Source organism: Schistocerca gregaria, chromosome 5 (assembly GCF_023897955.1).
Source record: "Schistocerca gregaria isolate iqSchGreg1 chromosome 5, iqSchGreg1.2, whole genome shotgun sequence".
Taxonomy (NCBI): Eukaryota; Metazoa; Arthropoda; class Insecta; order Orthoptera; family Acrididae; genus Schistocerca; species Schistocerca gregaria.
The window spans coordinates 353,277,096-353,296,771 of NC_064924.1; the positions used below are offsets into that span (position 1 = coordinate 353,277,096).

Genomic DNA, 19,676 nt, shown 5'->3' on the forward strand with positions numbered 1-19,676 from the left:
ACTGTGCTGAATTCCAGAATGGAATTCCAAACACTTTGAATTCTTTTTCTACATTGGTGCTGTTGAAAATTTTCCCCCTACAGTTCATATTTCCCTCAAATGCTTTTGAGAGTGATATATATCTGATGTGCGCAAGGTAAATACAATAGGTCTTTCTCCGATACTTTTAAATCAAAATAAGCACACCACTAAAAGTGCTCGTACTTGATGCTGTTGTGACAAAAAGTAATGCTTGTGTCCTTTAGTGCAATGAGGTGGATGAACACTCTAGAAAATATCATACACCATAGAATGATTAAAAAATAAATGTATTTATTTGCAGAATATCAATATATTCAGTATAAAGCATACATGCCCTTGTGTCCAGCAGTGTCTCTGCAGCCCCCCCCTCCCTCCCTCCCTCCCTCACTCCCCCCCCCCCCCCCCCCCCCCTCTCTCTCTCTCTCACTCTGTTCCACGAATACTGTTTACAATATTCATTAGTACTGTAGTTGGAGCACCAATAGCATTGTGCTTGGTTTGTAAAGTTCTCACTATCTTTGTGCTACATTTGTAAGATCCCGCTGGTGTCTTGCAGTGGGGTAATATTTCAGTGCACTGTCATCCATGTACTTGACATGATGTGGGAGTAGTCTTGTGATAACCTGAAGATAATCTGAGGCAATGTTTTGAGTACAGCAGTATAGAAAGACGCACAGACCAATCACAATTGTAGGTAGTAGGTGATGCAAATTTTCTGTCCTCCAGTGGCATGTGTAGTGCCACCTAGTGATGCTTGGCAAGCTATCTATAGGCTACAAAGGCTGCATCATTGTGGTTATGAACCACAGGCACTGCCTTACAGAGGCACTTTGCCAGCTCTCAGATACGATTGCCTATAGCCTCTGCCACGTGGGTCGCATTTCATTAATGCATCAGGATCCTAAGTCCCTCCTCAAACCCTTAGGTCCATTCCACAACCCCTTATCAGCTTATCCACATTCCTCCAGAACCCCAATACCTTCACCCCACTCAGTTTGACTGTCCCTTGTCAACCCCCTCCTAGAAGTTGATTTCTACCTAAAAGATGGCTTCATTAATACCTCTGCCCATGTCAGACCTACCATCCACCAACAATACCTTCACTTCGAAAGCTGTCACCCATTCCTTGCCAAGAAGTTCCTTCCGTACTGCCTAGTCACCAGTGGTTATTGTATCTTTAGTGCCGAGCTGTTATTCTCTAAATATGCCCAGGGTCTCATTGAGGCCTTGACAGACTGAAATTGTCCTCACAACTGAGTCCAGAAACAAATCTCCCATGCCTTGTCTCACCACCACCCAGGACTGGAGCAACTGAATCACAGTCTTGACAAGAGTTTCAACTATCTCTTGTCATGCCATGAAATGAGAATATCCTTCCCATCTCTCCCACAGTGGTACTCCAATGTCCACTGAAGCTGCACAGTACTTGTCCATCCCTATCCACCCCTACTCCCAACCCCTTGCATCATGGTTCATATCCTGCAATAGACCTAGATGCAAAACATGTTCTATACATCCCCACCCATGAACCATGGACCCTGCCGTTGTTAGGGAGGCTTGTGCACCTGAGCGATACAGATAGCTGTACTGTAGGTGCAACCACAATGGAGGGGTATCTGTTGAGAGGCCAGGCAAACATGTTGTTCCTGAAGAGGGGCAGCAGCCTTTTCAGTAGATGCAGGGGCAATAGTCAGGATGATGGACTGATCTGGCCTTGGAACATTAACCAAAAAGGCCTTTCTATGCTGATACTGCGAATGGCTGAAAGCAATCGGAAACTACAGGCATAATTTTTCCTGAGGGCATGCAGCTTTACTGTATGGTTAAATGATGATGGCGTCCTCTTGGGTAAAATATTCCAGAGGTAAAATAGTCCCCAATTCGCCTCTCCGGGTGGGGACTACTTACAAGGACGTCGTTATCAGGAGAAAGAAAACTGGCATTCTGCTGATCGGAGTGTGAAATGTCAGATCCATTAACCAGGCAGATAGGCTAGAAAATTTAAAAAGGGAAATGGATGGGTTAGACTTAGTGGGAACTATTGAAGTTCGGTGGCAGAAGGAACAAGACTTTTTGTCAGGCACATACAGGGTTATAAATACAAAATCAAATAGGGGTTTTTCAGGAGTAGGTTTCATATTGAATAAAAAAATGGAGTGCAGGTAAGCTACTGCAAACAGCTTAGTGAACGCATTATTGTGGCCAAGATAGGCATGAAGCCCATGCCTACCACAGTAGTACAAGTTTATATGCCACTAGCTCTGCAGATGACAAAGAAATTGAAGAAATGAATGATGAAATAAAAGAAATTATTCAGATAGTGAAGGGAAATTAAAATTTAATAATCACAGGTGACTGGAAATCGGTAGTAGAAAAAGGGAGAGCAGTGAACGTAGAAGGTGAATATGGACTGGGGGGAAGAAATGAAAGAGGAAGCCACCTGGTAGAATTTTGCACAGAGCACAACTTAATCATAGCTAACACTTGGTTCAAGATTCATAAAAGGAGGTTGTACACAAGGAAGAAGCCTGGAGATACTGACAGGTTTCAGTAGATTATATAATGGTAAGACAGAGTTTTAGGAACCAGGTTTTAAACTGTAAGACATTTCCAGGGGCAGATGTGGACACTGACCACAATCTATTGGTTAAGAACTGTAGATTAAAACCGAAGAAACTGCAAAAAGGTGGGAATTTAAGGAGATGGGACCTGGATAAACTGAAAGAACCAGAGGTTGTACAGAGTTTCAGGGAGAGCATAAGGGAACAATTGACAGGAATGGGGGAAACAAAAACAGTAGAAGAAGAATGGGTAGCTTTGAGGGATGAAATAGTGAAGTCAGCAGAGGATCAAGTAGGTAAAAAGATGAGGGCTACTGAGAGCCAGTCCTGACAAAACTCTACCATCTGGTGAGCAAGCTATATGAGACAGGTGAAATACTCTCAGACTTCCAGAAGAATATAATAATTCCAACCCCAAAGAAAGCAGGTGTTGACAGATGTGAAAACTACTGAACTATCAGTTTAATAAGTCACAGCTGCAAAATACTAAAGCAAATTCTTTACAGACGAATGGAAAAACTGGTAGAAGCCGACCTCTGGGAAGATCAGTTTGGATTCTGTAGAAATATTGGAACACGTGAGGCAATACTGACCCTACGACTTATCTTAGAAAATAGATTAAGGAAAGGCAAACCTACATTTCTAGCATTTGAGGACATAGAGAAAGGTTTTGACAATGTTGACTGGAATACTCTCTTTCAAATTCTGAAGGTGGGAGGGGTAAAATACAGGGAGCAAAAGGCTATTTACAATTTGTACAGAAATCAGATGGCAGTTATAAGAGTCGAGGGTCACGAAAGGGAAGCAGTGGTTGGGAACGGAGTTAGACAGTGTTGTAGCCTTTCCCCGATGTTATTCAATCTGTATATTGAGCAAGCAGTAAAGGAAACAAAAGAAAAATTTGGAGTAGGTATTAAAATCCATGGAGAATAAATAAAAACATTGAGGTTCGCCGATGACATTGTAATCCTGTCAGAGACAGCAAAGGAATTGGAAGAGCAGTTGAACTGAATGGATAGTGTCTTGAAAGGAGGATATAAGATGAACATCAACAAAAGCAAAACGAGGATAATGGAATGTAGTCGAATTAAGTCAGGTGATGCTGAGGGAATTAGATTAGGAAATGAGACACTTAAAGTAGTAAAGGAGTTTTTCTATTTGGGGAGCAAAATAATTGATGATGGTCAAAGTAGAGAGGATATAAAATTTAGACTGGCAATGGCAGGGAAAGTGTTTCTGAAGATGAGAAATTTGTTAACATCGAGTTGTTTCTGAAAGTATTTGTATGGAGTGTAGCCATGTATGGAAGTGAAACGTGGATGATAAATAGTTTGGACAAGAATAGAATAGGAGCTTTTGAAATGTGGTGCTACAGAAGAATGCTGAAGATTAGATGGGTAGATCACATAACTAATGAGCAGGTATTGAATAGGATGGGGGAGAAGAGAAATTTGTGGCACAACTTGAAGGGATGAGTTGTTAGGACATGTTCTGAGGCATAAAGGGATAACCAATTTAGTATTGGAGGGCAGCGTGGAGGTTAAAATTCTTAGATTGAGACCAAGAGATGAATACACCTGCAGATTCAGAAGGATTTAGGTTGCAGTAGGTACTGGCAGATGAAGAACTTGCACAGGATAGAGTAGCATGGAGAGCTGCATCAAACCAGTCTCAGGATTGAAGACCGCAACAACAACACATTCTCAGACTCCCACCTTCTCCAGTCCTGTTGGTTGCATCTCATACTCCATCCTGTGAAAGCAGCTACAATAGGCTGCAACCACTGTATCACTTCCAATGAGTGTATAATAATTAACAAGCTGTCTGTTCATATGTTGGGCCTCTACTGAACTCTGTCCAAGAAACAGCTGGATCCTCCACTTGCTGAATTAATTGCCCAACATGATGTGCCACACTTAAATGATTGCTTCACAGCCTGTGGCATCTGGGTTCTTCCTACCAACAAGAGCTTTTCTGATCTGCATAGTTGGGAACTCTCCCTACAAAATATCCTTTGTTCTATTAACCATTTGCTAGTCTCTCTCCTCTATCCAACTATCCCATTCCCTCCTCCCACTCCAGCTCTACACACATCTTCTGTTCCATCAACTCTCCTACTAGACTTACTGCTTTTCTCCACTTGTCTCCTTTCTCCCACCCTTTCTCCCTCCTCAATGCCTCACCCCTGATCCAGTCAAGCTTCTTGACACTGCACCTATCAGCACTATCCTGTTCCCATCACACCCCAGCATGAGCCCACAGGCAATACAGCATATCCTTTCACCCCTACCCTAAAGCCAGACACCCCCTCAACCCCACTATACAACCCACGAAATTGTTTCTCACATTAGGATTCAGTCGAATTTCTGTTCCTTCAGTCAGTGACACCATGGGTGTGTTCTAACACACTGACAACTTAAAGTGTGAGTGTGGATCTGGTTTATATCGGCTTATTCCCCCAAACCACCTTCGACTTCTTTATGTGGTGACTTACTTAGAATTTGCAGCCACTCTTCTGTACTGAGTAGCCAGCTGCTGGAAACCCTCTTGACTTCTGCCTCCGTCAAATAACGCTAGATACAACAATTTTTAGACTCTTTCTATGAAATATGCAGACATACAAACTGCTGGAACCCCTACTGACTTCTTCTGCATCAAATAACGTTAGGTACAGGGATTTTTAGACTCTTTCTACTTATGAAATAAGCAGACATACAAACTTTACTTTTCATCAACTGATGATGTATTTGACCTCCATACACAATAAAAATTTCACTTTCCACATGAATATGTAACTTCCTGCAAGTCTCTCATACAGTCAGATGTTAGAAACAAATTGAATTACAGTTAAAAGAATGTTGGCTTGGATACCGTGACCTTTCTTAACATGAATCATAAAATGAACCTTGCCCCTAACAAGGTTGCGTCAAGAGTCTACAAGAGTACTTTTTCAGCTGCTCTTGTTTTAATAGCAGTAGTCAATGACATAATAATCACAGAGCTGCATATAAACTCCTTGGTTCTTCCTTACACTCTTAGTAAAATATCCATGGATTGCCCGACAGGTACTTGCTGGTGCCATCCGACCGCTGTGTCTACTTTCTTCCTGCGACTGATTCTAATCCACACACACAAATGTGTGAGGTGCAGTAGGTAGAATTCTACCATCCCACACTCAGATTCAGAATATCGTGTGCTCAAGGTGGTAGAAGGCTGAGTGGTTCCAGAATTTACTAAGAAATTCTCGAATCAATATTGCTCATAATAACATTTCATATCTTAACAGTATACATTTCCTACATATGTTTATACACATATCTTTCCTTTTGATAACACTTGTCCGTCCTCTCTTGAACAATATTTCAGTCACTGTTTCTCTACTCTTTTCTTATTTTACTTTGTTGTTAAGACATAATCATTTACTCATGGTTTTAGTCAGTTTTATTGATATTTAGGAATTTTAAGGACTCTTTTCTCCTTTTTTTCAATCGTAAACTTCAGGTGTTTATGATACATGAGTAAACTATTCTCTATTCTTATCTTTTGTTCTACCTTTTCCTAGTATGCACTATTTTCTTTCTTTCAGGCTTGGAGGAAATCTGGACAAAATGAAAGTGTTCTTTTGACACTCATTTATTTCCACGAAACCTAATAATTCTAGTCTTTCATAGAATTCACACTTCCCAGAATAATCCCTACAAAATTTGTGATTTTTGTCACAATACTGTCCCCTTCTCCTAGAATCAGCATGTATTCCTTGCTTGTAGGTTGACCTTATGGGAACACTTCCTCTTTCCATACCTTTATACTTAGTGAATGCTGGGTATGCCACCCTTATCCTTTCTGAGTAGGCCTCACAGTTCATTTCTATGTATACCATAATTAAGTATCTTCCGGTAAAGATATAAATCTATTTTAAACTTCGCATTCATTTTTTAATATATCATTCACGACCTAGAGTCCTCCTCTACTTATCAACTTCTATATTTTCAATAGGTACTATGTCCACTATCCTTCAGTTCATCAGAGTACTTATTACAGAGAGATTTCTTAATGATCAACATGACTAATTGTGCTCTTATTTTAATTTTCTTTCTTTCCTCATGCCTCTCTGTTATTTATCCATTAGTCATTACTACTTCATAGTTTTTCCATTGTGTATGTGCACCTCTTCTTATGTGTATTCAATGTAGAACCATCTTAGCTTCCTATATATATGCGCATATTTCCTTATGTACACACATTTTCTCTACAACACCTGATGGTTCTCACATAATGACAGATTTCCTGTTATGTGATTTAACGTTTGTGTGGAAGTGTATTTTTGTGTATATGTGAATGTGTGGTCATGTAGTCTGATTGTTCGGCCTTCTTATCTAAAGATAATACTTAGGTTTTTAGTAACCACCGAAATAAGGGAGGATTTCAGCGATAAAAGTTTGTGAATATGGGAAAAGGGGAAAAAAACAGGTCCTCACTTTAGAAGTAAGAAAGGAAAAAATGGATATGGATGCTAGAATCGAGGGAGAGAAAGAAGATAGCCCCAAAGACAGGAAACCCTTCCCACCCCCCTTCCTTAGGATCCCTACCCCTCAGGTACTTGAGTGAGAATGAACTTGTCCCACCTTCACCCTTGGAGGTCACCGAAGGAAATCCTAGCAACTGTATGGAAACTGCAAATAATGAAAAATCAGGCATGCTTGTTTGTGAGGGTTGTTTGAAAGGTGTGCTGTGTGTTTTGTGTTAATCATGATTTATCTGTTCTTGTAAATCATGCTTTTATCTACAGCACTCACCACTGTCAAAATTTATACAAACCCTCCTATCTGTATCACATCTCATAAATGGTATGAAAAACTGTGTCCTGTAATTTGTGTGAGAGCTGTATACTCCTTGGACTGGATCTTCTTAGCTGAAGCATTCTATACATATTTCTTCTTCGGCAAATACGTCAAAATCCTCTTTACTATTTTTATCGTTGTGAATTCTCAATAGTAGAATTGCCAACATGAAATTCTGTAATCATCTGTGTATATAGGTCACCAGATGGTGATAAAAAAGTTTTTAATAATCATATGGCAGAGAAGTTAGACGATTTCAACACCCTCAAAAAAAATATTATCATATGTGGAGATTTCAATGTTAATTTCTCCAAACACAGTAAATTTAAAGATGAAATCAAAGACTTACTGAAGTCCTTTTACCTAAAACCAACTACAACTAACCCAACTTGTATAGCCACTACTTCCACAACAACCATAGATAAGGTGTTTGTAAATACAGATAAATATATCTGCAACACACAGACTGCAAACACTGGGTTTAGTGATCACAATGCCCAAATACTAACAATAACTATTCCATGAAACACAAAAGCCCAGAAAACTAGAGCTATTGTCAGGAAGTTTAATAATGAAAACATAGATTACTTTTGTTCTCTCTTGAGAAGAGAAATCTGGACAGATGTTTACAGTTCAAACAACACAGATGCCAAGTTTGATAAATTTATGGCCATGGACAAACATTTTTTTTTTAAATAGCCCTTCCTAAACAAACATCACTTATAAATTCTGTACACAAACCAAATAAATGGATCACAACAAGAACTTATATGAATACTAAAAGTAAACCACAAATTCTGTATTTATCAAGTACTTTAAACAATGTAAACAAATATGTAGACAAGTTATAACAAAAGCAAAGAAAATGGAAAATGACAAACAAATAAAAAATTCCAGGAATAAGACTAAAGCAACCTGGAGTATCATAAAAAGAGAAACAGATACTACATCATTAGCCCACAAAAATATAGAACTTCATAACGATAAAATAATCAACCCCACAGTGGTGGCTATTAAATTTAACAATTGCTTTTCTAATGTAGCACACCACCTGATTACCATACATTACAACTTGCAACCAGACCATAATATACTCCAGTCAGGTACAAAAATTCTTGCAAGAACCCTATTCATGTCTCCTACAACACCTGAAGAATTATCTGTCATTATAAAAAGGTTACCCAATAAGTATTCAGCAGGTACTGATGAAATACCAGATATTATCATCAAAGAAAGTGTACCATCTGTTGTAGAACCATTAATGGATATTTTCGATTCATCATTCGTTAGTGGTATATTCCCGAAAAATCTGAAAATAGCAAAAGTGACACCACTATACAAGAAAGGGGACATACATGAAGCTGCAAACTGTGGACCTGTATCAGTATTGTCAGGCTTTGGCAGAATTCTTGAAAAACTATTTCTTAGAAGGCTAACAGCCTTTCTACATAAAGAAAACAAAATAAGAGATGCGCAACACGCATTCAGAACTGGTAGGTCAACACAGTCAGCTATTTATGCCTTCTTAAATGAAATCTAACTGCCGTAGATAATAAGCAACATGTGTCTGTCATATTTCTTGACCTTAGTAAAGCCTTTGATGTAATTGATCTTAATACTCTGTTGCAGAAGGTAGGTAATTATGGAATATGAGGTCTGCCAAACAAGTGGATACGTTCATACCTTCATGACCGTCAACAGATCACTCAAATAAAATGCAAAGACATAAAAACAAAACAAAACTTGTAATTTCTACAGTAATCACAAAACACTACATATGAAGTTCCTCAAGGGTCAGTCCTTGGGCCAATTCTTTTCATTCTTTATGTTAATGATTTGTCAGAAAAGATAACTAAAGGGACAACAGCACTTTTTTCAGATGACAGAAATATCTTAATCAAATCATGTGATGAGGAAAGCCTACAAAAAACAGCTACAGGTATGATACGAAATTTAACACAATGGTTCAGAACAAACAAGCTAATAATAAATAATGAAAAAACAGTGACAGTCAATTTCCACCATTCACAGAAACTACATCCTGCAAGACCGATTTTTAAAAGTTATGGAAAAACTGTGTCATCTGTGAGCGACACAAAAGTTTTAGGTATACATATTCAGCAAAACCTAAAATGGGAGACACATCTTCATCATGTAAATAAAAAGTTAAACATACTTACGTATGCAGTAAGGATCCTCTCGCAAAATACAAGTCATGCATCAGTGATCACAATTTACCATGGCAGTATTCAGTCATTGCTGATGTACGGCATTATCTTTTTGGGGGAACTCCGTAGGTACAAACAAAACATTTAGGGTACAGAAAAAGATTGTTAGAATAATAAACCATGGCAAGTACAGAGACTCCTGTAGACCAATATTTAAAAATCTCAATATACTGCCTCTTCCTTGAGTATATATGTATGAAATACTAAATTTCACAAAAGGAAGTATTTTAAAAGATGGATATATCTTCAAGTATAACTGTGACTACCACCCTCTTGATACTAGGCAGAAGCATTATTTGCATGTCAATACAGTAAGTACAAACATTTGTTAGAGAGGAGTGTATCATACTGGCATAAAGCTGTACAATCACATGCCATCCTATTTGAAACAGATGCAAAATTTACAAAAGTTTAAAGTGAGACTGAAAGAGTATGTGCTTGACCACTGCTTCTATACTGTTTCCGAGTTTTTAGAGTACCAGAAAAGTGTAGTGCAACTGCTCAAATATCATTTTATTTCATTATATTAATTTTGTCAACAATATTCAACATGTACTGAGTAATTTTTATTTATTTATCTTTTCAAAATAACTATATATATATAAAAATAGAAAGAAACCTCCACATGGGAAAAATAGGTTATCCCGCACGTCCAGGGCCTTGTTGCAATGGAGCACTTCCTTTCACGCCGATCACCTGCCACCCTACCTAAAACCTCTTTCCTCGTCACCTTAGCCAGCTTCATCCTGACCCACAACTTCTTCACTTTTGAAGGCCAGACATACCAACAATTAAAGGGAACAGCCATGGGTACCAGGATGGCTCCCTCGTATGCCAACCTATTTATGGGTCGCTTAGAGGAAGCCTTCTTGGTTACCCAAGCCTGCCAACCCAAAGTTTGGTACAGATTTATTGATGATATCTTCATGATCTGGACTCACAGTGAAGCACAACTCCAGAATTTCCTCTCCAACCTCAACTCCTTTGGTTCGATCAGATTCACCTGGTCCTACTCCAAATCCCATGCCACTTTCCTAGACGTTGACCTCCATCTGTCCAATGGCCAGCTCCACACATCCGTCCACATCAAACCCACCAACAAGCAACAGTACCTCCATTATGACAGCTGCCACCCATTCCATATCAAACGGTCCCTTCCCTACAGCCTAGGCCTTCATGGCAAACGAATCTGCTCCAGTCCTGAATCTCTCGACCATTACACCAACAACCTGAAAACAGCTTTCGCATCCCGCAACTACCCTCCCAACCTGGTACAGAAGCAGATAACCAGAGCCACTTCCTCATCCCCTCAAACCCAGAACCTCTCACAGAAGAACCCCAAAAGTGCCCCACTTGTGACAGAATACTTCCCGGGACTGGATCAGACCTTGAATGTGGCTCTCCAGCAGGGATACTACTTCCTAAAATCCTGCCCCGAAATGAGATCCATCCTTCATGAAATCCTCCCCACTCCACCAAGAGTGTCTTTCCCGCCGTCCATCTAACCTTCATAACCTCTTGGTTCATCCTTATGAAATCCCCAAACCACCTTCCGTACCCTCTGGCTCCTACCCTTGCAACCGCCCCCCGGTGTAAAACCTGTCCTATGCACCCTCCCACCACCACCTACTCCAGTCCTGTAACCCAGAAGGTGTACACGATCAAAGGGAGAGCCACGTGTGAAAGCACCCACGTGATTTACCAACTGACCTGCCTGCACTGTGACGCTTTCTATGTGGGAATGACCAGCAACAAACTGTCCATTCGCATGAATGGACACAGGCAGACAGTGTTTGTTGGTAATGAGGATCACCCTGTGGCTAAACATGCCTTGATGCACGGCCAGCACATCTTGGCACAGTGTTACACCGTCCGAGTTATCTGGATACTTCCCACCAACACCAACCTATCCGAACTCAGGAGATGGGAACTCGCCCTTCAGTATATCCTCTCTTCTCGATATCCACCAGGCCTCAACCTCCACTAATTTTAAGTTGCCGCCTCTCATACCTCACCTGTCTTTCAACAACTTCTTTGCCTCTGTACTTCCACCTCGACTGACATCTCTGCCCTTACTCTTTGCCTTTAAATATGTCTGCTTGTGTGTGTGTGTGTGTGTGTGTGTGTGTGTGTGTGTGTGTGTGTGTGTGTGTGCTCCTTCCTGAAGAAGCAACCATCGGTTGCGAAAGCTAGTAATTCTGTGTGTGTGTTTGTGTGTTTTGTTCATTGTGCCTGTCTGCCGGCGCTTTCCTGCTTGGTAAATCTTGGAATCTTTGTTTTTAATATATTTTTCCCATGTGAAAGTTTCTTTCTATTTTTTTTATATATATATTTGTACCAATCTGACTTGTCCTACATCGTTTGTGCAAAATATCTAACTAAACACGATTTAGAGGACCAATAAAGAAATACAAATACAAATACGAGTTTTCCAGTAAGGTATGTGTGATGTAGTTTATCTTTTATGAAATGTACTGAACATGGGCACCATCTTGAAATTGAACATCTTGAATTTAAGTCAGTTTTTTTTAAATGGCAAGTGGGAAGTGTTATATATCATATAACATCAGTATTTTCTGATGAGTTCATTCCTGTAAACAGATTCTAAGGAGCAGTTATGATTCAAAAGTTACAATACATTTTGTTTGGGATTACAGGCTAGATTGTTCTCTGTAAGGGACAGTCATTTAATGTGTTCAATGTAGTGTCACTCAGTCAATTCACTTGTGAAGGTGCAGAATCCAGCTGTCTTGCACTTGGTGAAGGATTTCCACAGAATTGCTGCCACATGCTTCTTCAATGCATTGCTCGAGATTATGTCTGGTTCTTATTTTCTCTGTATATATGAGTTGCTTTAAATGACCCTACAGATAAAAGTTAATTGGTGTGGGATCAAGTGACCTGAGCAGCTATTCCACAGAAAAAGTCAGCCAATCCAAACCATCTAACCACTGACAAACAAGTGCTCCATAGTGTGGTGGAGCCCCATCCTGTTGAAAGTAAGAGGGAAAGCTGTGATCTTTATTCAGAATTGAGGCAAACACCACTTCTTGCAGCATTTCCAGATATTGTTGACGTTTAGTTTCTGATCAATGAAAATGGGGCCAGTTACATTCCCACACCACACCATCTACCTTGGAAGGTTCCATACTGTGTGGATTCTGATCACTCCAGTATCTGTGATTGTGATGGACTCAAAATACCAAGCAAACATTCCTCAAGGATGTGTGGAGAGGGGACAATGGTGGTTGAAGAGAATGATAGCAGACTGTAAGTGAGAAAGGAAGAGAGAGTGGCAATGAGAAAAAAAAGAATGGGACAGAGACAGTGGCAGTGGGTCAGAGAGACAGTGAAAGGAAAAGGAGACAGTGGTAAGGAAGAAGACAGTGGTAAGAAAGAGCAAAAGAAGTAGATGAAGATAGTGATAGTGGAAGAGACATCAGGACAAAAATCCAATAGGAGACAGTGGGAGAGACATATATAAGCAGTGGCAGTGAGAGTGATGCTGAGTATGGAAGCTTCACTACAAGGGGAGACTGATGTGATATTTCCTAAAGAAATGTAGTCAGAATAGAGATGGAATGCTAGATTGGGTTGTACCTCAGAATACAGTAGTTCTGAGGTGGGGGAATCAAAGGCTGCAACAGGAGTGAAAATGATGGTGTTTAGTTTTAATTTAATATGTGATTTGAACAAACTCCCACTGTAGTTGATTCTCCATGTGTTAATATTATTATTCTGTTTGAACAGAACCAGGCACGTAGAATGTCATAGAAGAGTAATAATTTGGGTTATGCACAGATGACCCTGTTGAAAGGTAGTAGAATGCAATGAAATATGTTGCAAAGTACAGTAATAATAATCTGTCAGTGAATAACAAACAAATTAGACTGTAGATTCGAAAAGAAAGGATGCAAATTGTGTATGATAGCATGCTGATATGCCATAATTTTCACATCACCAGACTTGTGCTTCCCAGTGGAATTAGGTTGCTGAAAGATTTAACAAACTTGTACAGGCAGTTAGTGATATTTAAGGTATACATTCATTATATAATATGTCATTTTAACTCAATAGTAAGATTATTATTCACAATCAGTTTAAAGATATAAATATGGTGGGCTTACATGCATTTAGACAGGAGGAGGAGTGGGGAGTAAGTAGGACTATAAAGAACTTTATTTATTTATTTATTTATTATTTATTTGTCCCATAGATCAAATCAGTACAATGGCTTGTACAACTGATATGGGATAAGTCAATACAAATATACAGTTTACAGGAGTCTAAAACAGTAAACAAGAATACAGGAAAATGATTATTTTACATTACCTACAAATTATGTTACTTAAAGTTACAGCTTTACAGAGAATTGTTACATGATGTGACAAAATTGACTTAATAACATTCAGCTTTGATACATTATCATGTACTAAGACAATTTTGATTCCAAATATTCCTGGATGGTATAAAATCAGTTTTTTATTAAAAGAGATTTCACTGTCTGTTTGAATTTATTTATTTCTTGGATTTCTTGTATAAAAGTTGGCCAATTTTATTCCCATGCACTTGACACCATCACTGTACAGTTTTGTTGAGCGGGGAAGTATTCTTAAAGTGGTTTTTGATCTTAGGTCATAATCGTGGTAACCCATATTTTTGCTAATTTTGTTGATACTTTTTTGGTAAAGAATAATAATTCTAGTATGTATTGGTATGGGAGGGGCAAAATATTTAGTTTCTTAAATAATGGTTTACAAGTGTCTCTTTGTTTTTTGAACATAATTGTTCTGACTATCTTCTTTTGCAGTTTGAATATCTAATTGATGCAGAATTTTGGCCCCAGAATATGACTACGAAGTTAAGTACAGAGTGAAAGAGTGCATGGTACATTGTGGTTAGGGTACTTGTGTTAGTGACGTTCCTTATTGATCTAATCATGAAGCATACCTTACTAAGTTTTGTGCTGGTAATGTCAATGTGCCTTTTCCATGTGAGCGTATCAGTAATAGTGACCCCCAAAAATTTTATTTCATTTTCAAGTTTAACATTATTTTTTTCCAGTGATATAGTTGGTAGTAATGGATTTATGTTTTGGGCGGTGTATATAAGGTTATTCCAGTTGTCTTTTTTGCATTAAGAAGCAGCCTGTTACTTTGAAGCCATTGACTTATTTGATCTGTAGTTCTATCTATATTAGATTGGAGAATTTGTTCAGGCGCAGATATGAGTTTGTTTCATATGAAATGTGAATGAAATTAATCCATTGACTCTCATATGTCAAGATCAAGGATCCACATTGCATGGTACTTAATTAATTGACAAATTTATTTGATTTATTATACTGGTTAAAATCATTTAGAACATTCAAAGAATGCAAATATATTCACGTGCCAAATTTTTTGGCAAGGAATGCAGAATTTGGACTGAGGCAGCTGGTTCTTCTCATTTCTGGGGAAATAGGACCATATTCACCTTTTTATGCTCTGACAGAAGCATTTTTGTAAGTGCAAAATTATGAATTTAATGCAAGCTGCGAATCATTATACTGCTTTAAAATATTATCGAGGTCTGATTGAGTATTTGAGTCAATTTTTTCAGGCAGTACTGGATTACAGATAACTGCATCATCTGTGAGAAGTGTGAGGTTATTATTGGTAATGTCAGTAAAATCGGTAATATAAAAAGTGAATAGCAAGAGACCAACACATTACCCTAGTGTGTGCACTGTTGCTACCGTTTTTGGTACTACACTAACATCACAATATAAAAATGGTTGATTGGCAAGCATTTAAAAAAAAAAACATTGTTACTCTTAGAAATTGCCTTACTAAAATGTTCACACCCCCTGCAGGAGTCCTGAAGCTACTTCTACATCTGTTGATGTCTTTCCATCCAAAGTACCATACTACACCCTCCCTATGAAGAAATCCTCACTCTGACAATAAATTTCGCTTGATATCCCAAACCGTCATAATTTTGATAATGGTGCATATGTGCTACTGAGTCAAATGGTTTATGGAAGTCAGGAAACAATGTGGATCTTGGTCCATTCAGGATGCTGTGTGTGTGTGTGTGTATCCTTTGGACCATAGGAAGTAAGACTCTGGAGAAACTCAAATATATAGGAAACAAAAAGAGTGAGAACCAGTTTAAGTAGAATATGACATTAACTTGAAACTAACTTTGGTACTCAGACATCAAATTAAGAAGAAATCTACTCAAAAACCTACAGGTTGATATACAAATCAGTATCTTTCAAAACAAGTTTAAAGAGTATCCAGTGGAAAATGGATGTTATAGCTTTGAAGATTACCTAATTACTACAATCTGTAAATAATGTTGTATATAATCATTAAGATATGTCACATGATGCCTTTTTTCTCATGTGTAAGCACAGATGGTTGTAAACCAAAGTGCATGTGCAAAAATCAGTAATAGAGGAGACTGTATGCATTCACATCTTGCCTCCTTGTTTAGACAGTCAACTGTGCATCCACTTCTTTGCTGAGCACTTTATTCTGCATTTATTGTGATTATATGCAATAGAAAACTGAAAACATTGAGGCAGCTGTTAGTAAAACTGTACTTAAATGATAGAGACATGAAATGTGAGGAATACAAAGTGACGGTGATGTTTTGTAGGCAAATTTAAGAAGATTGACACAGCAACGTTTTGCTTTCCTGCATGGAAAACTGAGAACTTTTTTCTCTTGACAGGATACTGTTATGCGTAATCCAATTTCTGCATAGGGCAATGGACAGCTCATGTATCAGTTTGCCCTATTTATTTTGTTTTTCAAACCAAAGCATTTTAGTGATTACACCTGAAAGTAGGAAATACTTAAGGAATTTTCTTAGTGGTTATTTGGTGTATTGTTTTTTCCTGACAGTACATTCAGAGATTATCAAATTTTTACCCCTGTAGGTAACATTAATTTTTTGTTACAAGACTTCATTCCATTTACAAGTTAAATTTCATTTAAAAAATTGTTTACTCAAATTCAGTTATAAAAGATAGTAAATTAGCATCCTTGGACTCATCAAATTGGTGAATGTCGTAGACCCAAGATTCCAGTACAACAGAGGTCATGATTTACAAATTTGTCTCTTTTCTATCATCTATGTCCTGAATTTCAACTTCTAGTAGTTGAGGAGCTCCAACTGAGATATATTGTTAGTAGTTCAGAAGCCAGGATCCTCAATTGTTGTGCTATTGAGTTTCCAAAGCATGAATATTCACCCACAGTTTTTACATACACTTTTCTTAAATTACTGGGCTGCTGTTTCTCTGTTTCCTGCTTCAAGGCTTGTATTATTCTTTAGAAAAAAATACTGATGACTTTTTTTCTTGTTTTTAATTTATGCCTGGCCAGACCCATTCTTGGCACTCAGGACATTGCATCTCAAAGTTTTGTTCAGATGATCTTTAAAAGTGGAATACCGTAGGACTTTGTTGTGTCCGTGATCATCTTTAAATTTCAGTATTTATTCTTTTGAGTCAACAGGCATCATTTCACCTAAATCTCTTTAAAGTATGACCACAACACAGAACCCAATGAAACAAACTTGGGCACCAGCTGCCTGTTGTCTGCTAAATATCGTAAATCTCCCGCAAAACCTGGGAAGGAATGCACTATGATCCACACCCCCCAATTAGAACAAATTATGCATGTGCGAATATGCATGCATGCTTGTGCTGTTGCACAAGCAATGTTGAACAGAAAAAAATAATTATGAATTCACCTCTAATAGTTGAGAGTTTCAGCAGAATTGCTGCATGTTAAGAAATATGTGATACTGAATGTTCTGTATTCTTGATATGTCCCATTTTGCATTAATGCTCATTGTACTCAGTGTAACCCTACAGGATGAAATAAAATTAAAATCAATTTATGTAGGTTAATAATAGGAATGGATGCGCACTATGTGGTTCCCCAATCTGAACTTATTTTTATTTCTGCAATATGGTTTGTCAACGTCACCCTCTGATTGTGTTTATAAAAATAAGGCTATTCATTGATCTGCCTATATCTCATTTAGAAATTTAGTTATGGTTTTACCTCTGTGTGGATCTATGTTTCAGATAATGCTTGAAACAGCGAAGAAACCACTTGTAATTGAATGTTGCCTGGTGGAAGGGCGATTGGCTGTACTGCAGGGTTTGAGTGCTGGTCTTGAACGTTGCCAAAAGTCACTCAATGATTTCTTGGACTCTAAAAGAAATGCATTTTCTCGATTTTATTTTGTATCAGATGATGAACTTCTCTCCATTCTTGGAAGCAGTTCACCAGATTGTGTTCAAGAACACATGGTTAAAGTAAGTTGTCATTCTCTATACCATGTTCATATCATTATTGATATTAGTGGACTCTCCTGTCCCTTCTTGATAGAACAGTTTCATATTAACAAGTGAAAAGCAAAAAAATTGTATTCTGTTTCACCAATGTTTGTTTGTTACTGATAGGCCTCCAACAAGCTATGGAATTTATCATAGAAGTGTTGCCTGTATGCTTTAACATTACAGATCGCCATAGTGTAGGCATAACCATTTGCGATGTTACCTGTAGAGATGCCAGAGTCCTTGTGAGGGGGGAGGTGGGCAGCAGGCTTTAAAGCAGTTGCAGAGTTAATAGTCTACATGATTGACTGATCTGGCTTTTTAAGAGTAGCCAATATGGTCATGCCATGCTAGTAATGGAACACAGCTCAACAAGGGGTAACTATAAGTCATATAATCTCCAAGAACCGGCATCCCTATTGCTTGGTATAGTGATGACAGCATCCTCTTGAGTTAAACATTCAGGAGATAAAATGGGCTGCCCAGGTTGGCCCAACTTGGGGGAGTGCCTTCTGAAGAAAATCCATATGTGGTATTCTATGGGTCATAGAATGGAATTTTAGCTTCCTTAGTCATATTGGTAAGTCAGAGAGTTTGAAAACAGAAATGAATGGATTGAATTTTGATATAATAGATTTTAGCAAAAGGTAATGGCAGGAAGAAAATGATATCTGATCAGATGAGTACAGAGATATCGACACAAAATCAAGTAGTACCTCCAAGAAATGCAAGGTGTTCTACTGCCAAGAGAGACATATAAAAATAAAAATTCACTCTACCTAGCTTTCACAATTAATAGTTCCTTCAATTTAGGGGGGGGGGGGGGGGGGAGGGGAGGAGAAGAGGTAATGGGATGAACATGTATAAATGTAAAACAAGGGCTACAAGGTGTATTGGAATTAAATCAGAGGGTGCTGATATAGTATAAGATTAAGAATTGATGGGGAAACTACATTTTGCTACTTGGGCAGCAAAATAATTAACAGTGGGTAAAGCAAAGAGGTTATAATATAAAGAATGACAACAACTTGAAATATTTTCCTGAAAAAGAGAAATATTTTAACATTCTGATGTAAAAATAAAGTGCTAGGAAGTCTTTTTAAAAGTATTTCTGTGAAGCTGAAATGTGGAACATAAAAAGTGCAGAAACAAATGAATAGAGGCCTTTGAAATTTATTGTTACATAGGAATACTAGGTGGATTGGGTAACTAATAAGCAGTACTGAATCACATTAGAGAGAGAAGAAATATGCAGCATAATTTGACAAAAAGTCTGAATACAGTAACTATTCTTTCTGTGATAACTATTCCTTTCCTTGATAATTTTATTGATGCATCAAAACAGTCTTCAAACTGAAGACAACAATAACCATATCAGTCTTTGGCTTACTAGGCCATCATCAGTTTGCAAATGACTAGCGTTGGTGGGGGGGTGGGGGGGGGGGGGTGGATTGCAAGAAACCAAACCTTGAAAAATGGATATATTAATAAGTATATATTATCTCTAGTCAGGCAGGAAATGTCATATTGAGTACTCATAAATTATGTGACGTCTCAAATATGTTACAACTAATTAGTGGCATTTACTTACTATAATGTAGTACAGCTAGCCAATGAAAGCGGTTGAGAATGGATAAAACACTTTGTGAATAATGATCACTGAATAAGGAACAAATTTCAATAT

General features: G+C 38.1%; 1 protein-coding gene across 1 annotated transcript in view; it reads left to right on the top strand.

Annotated features, from left to right (window-relative positions):
• LOC126273341 (dynein axonemal heavy chain 10) overlaps positions 1-19,676 on the top strand; it is a 1,458,287-nt gene that overhangs the window by 665,521 nt on the left and 773,090 nt on the right. Inside the window, exon 105 of the mRNA XM_049976887.1 lies at positions 17,738-17,971. Within this exon, the coding sequence (XP_049832844.1) occupies positions 17,738-17,971 (234 nt within the window). The remainder of the gene's footprint in view (positions 1-17,737; positions 17,972-19,676) is intronic.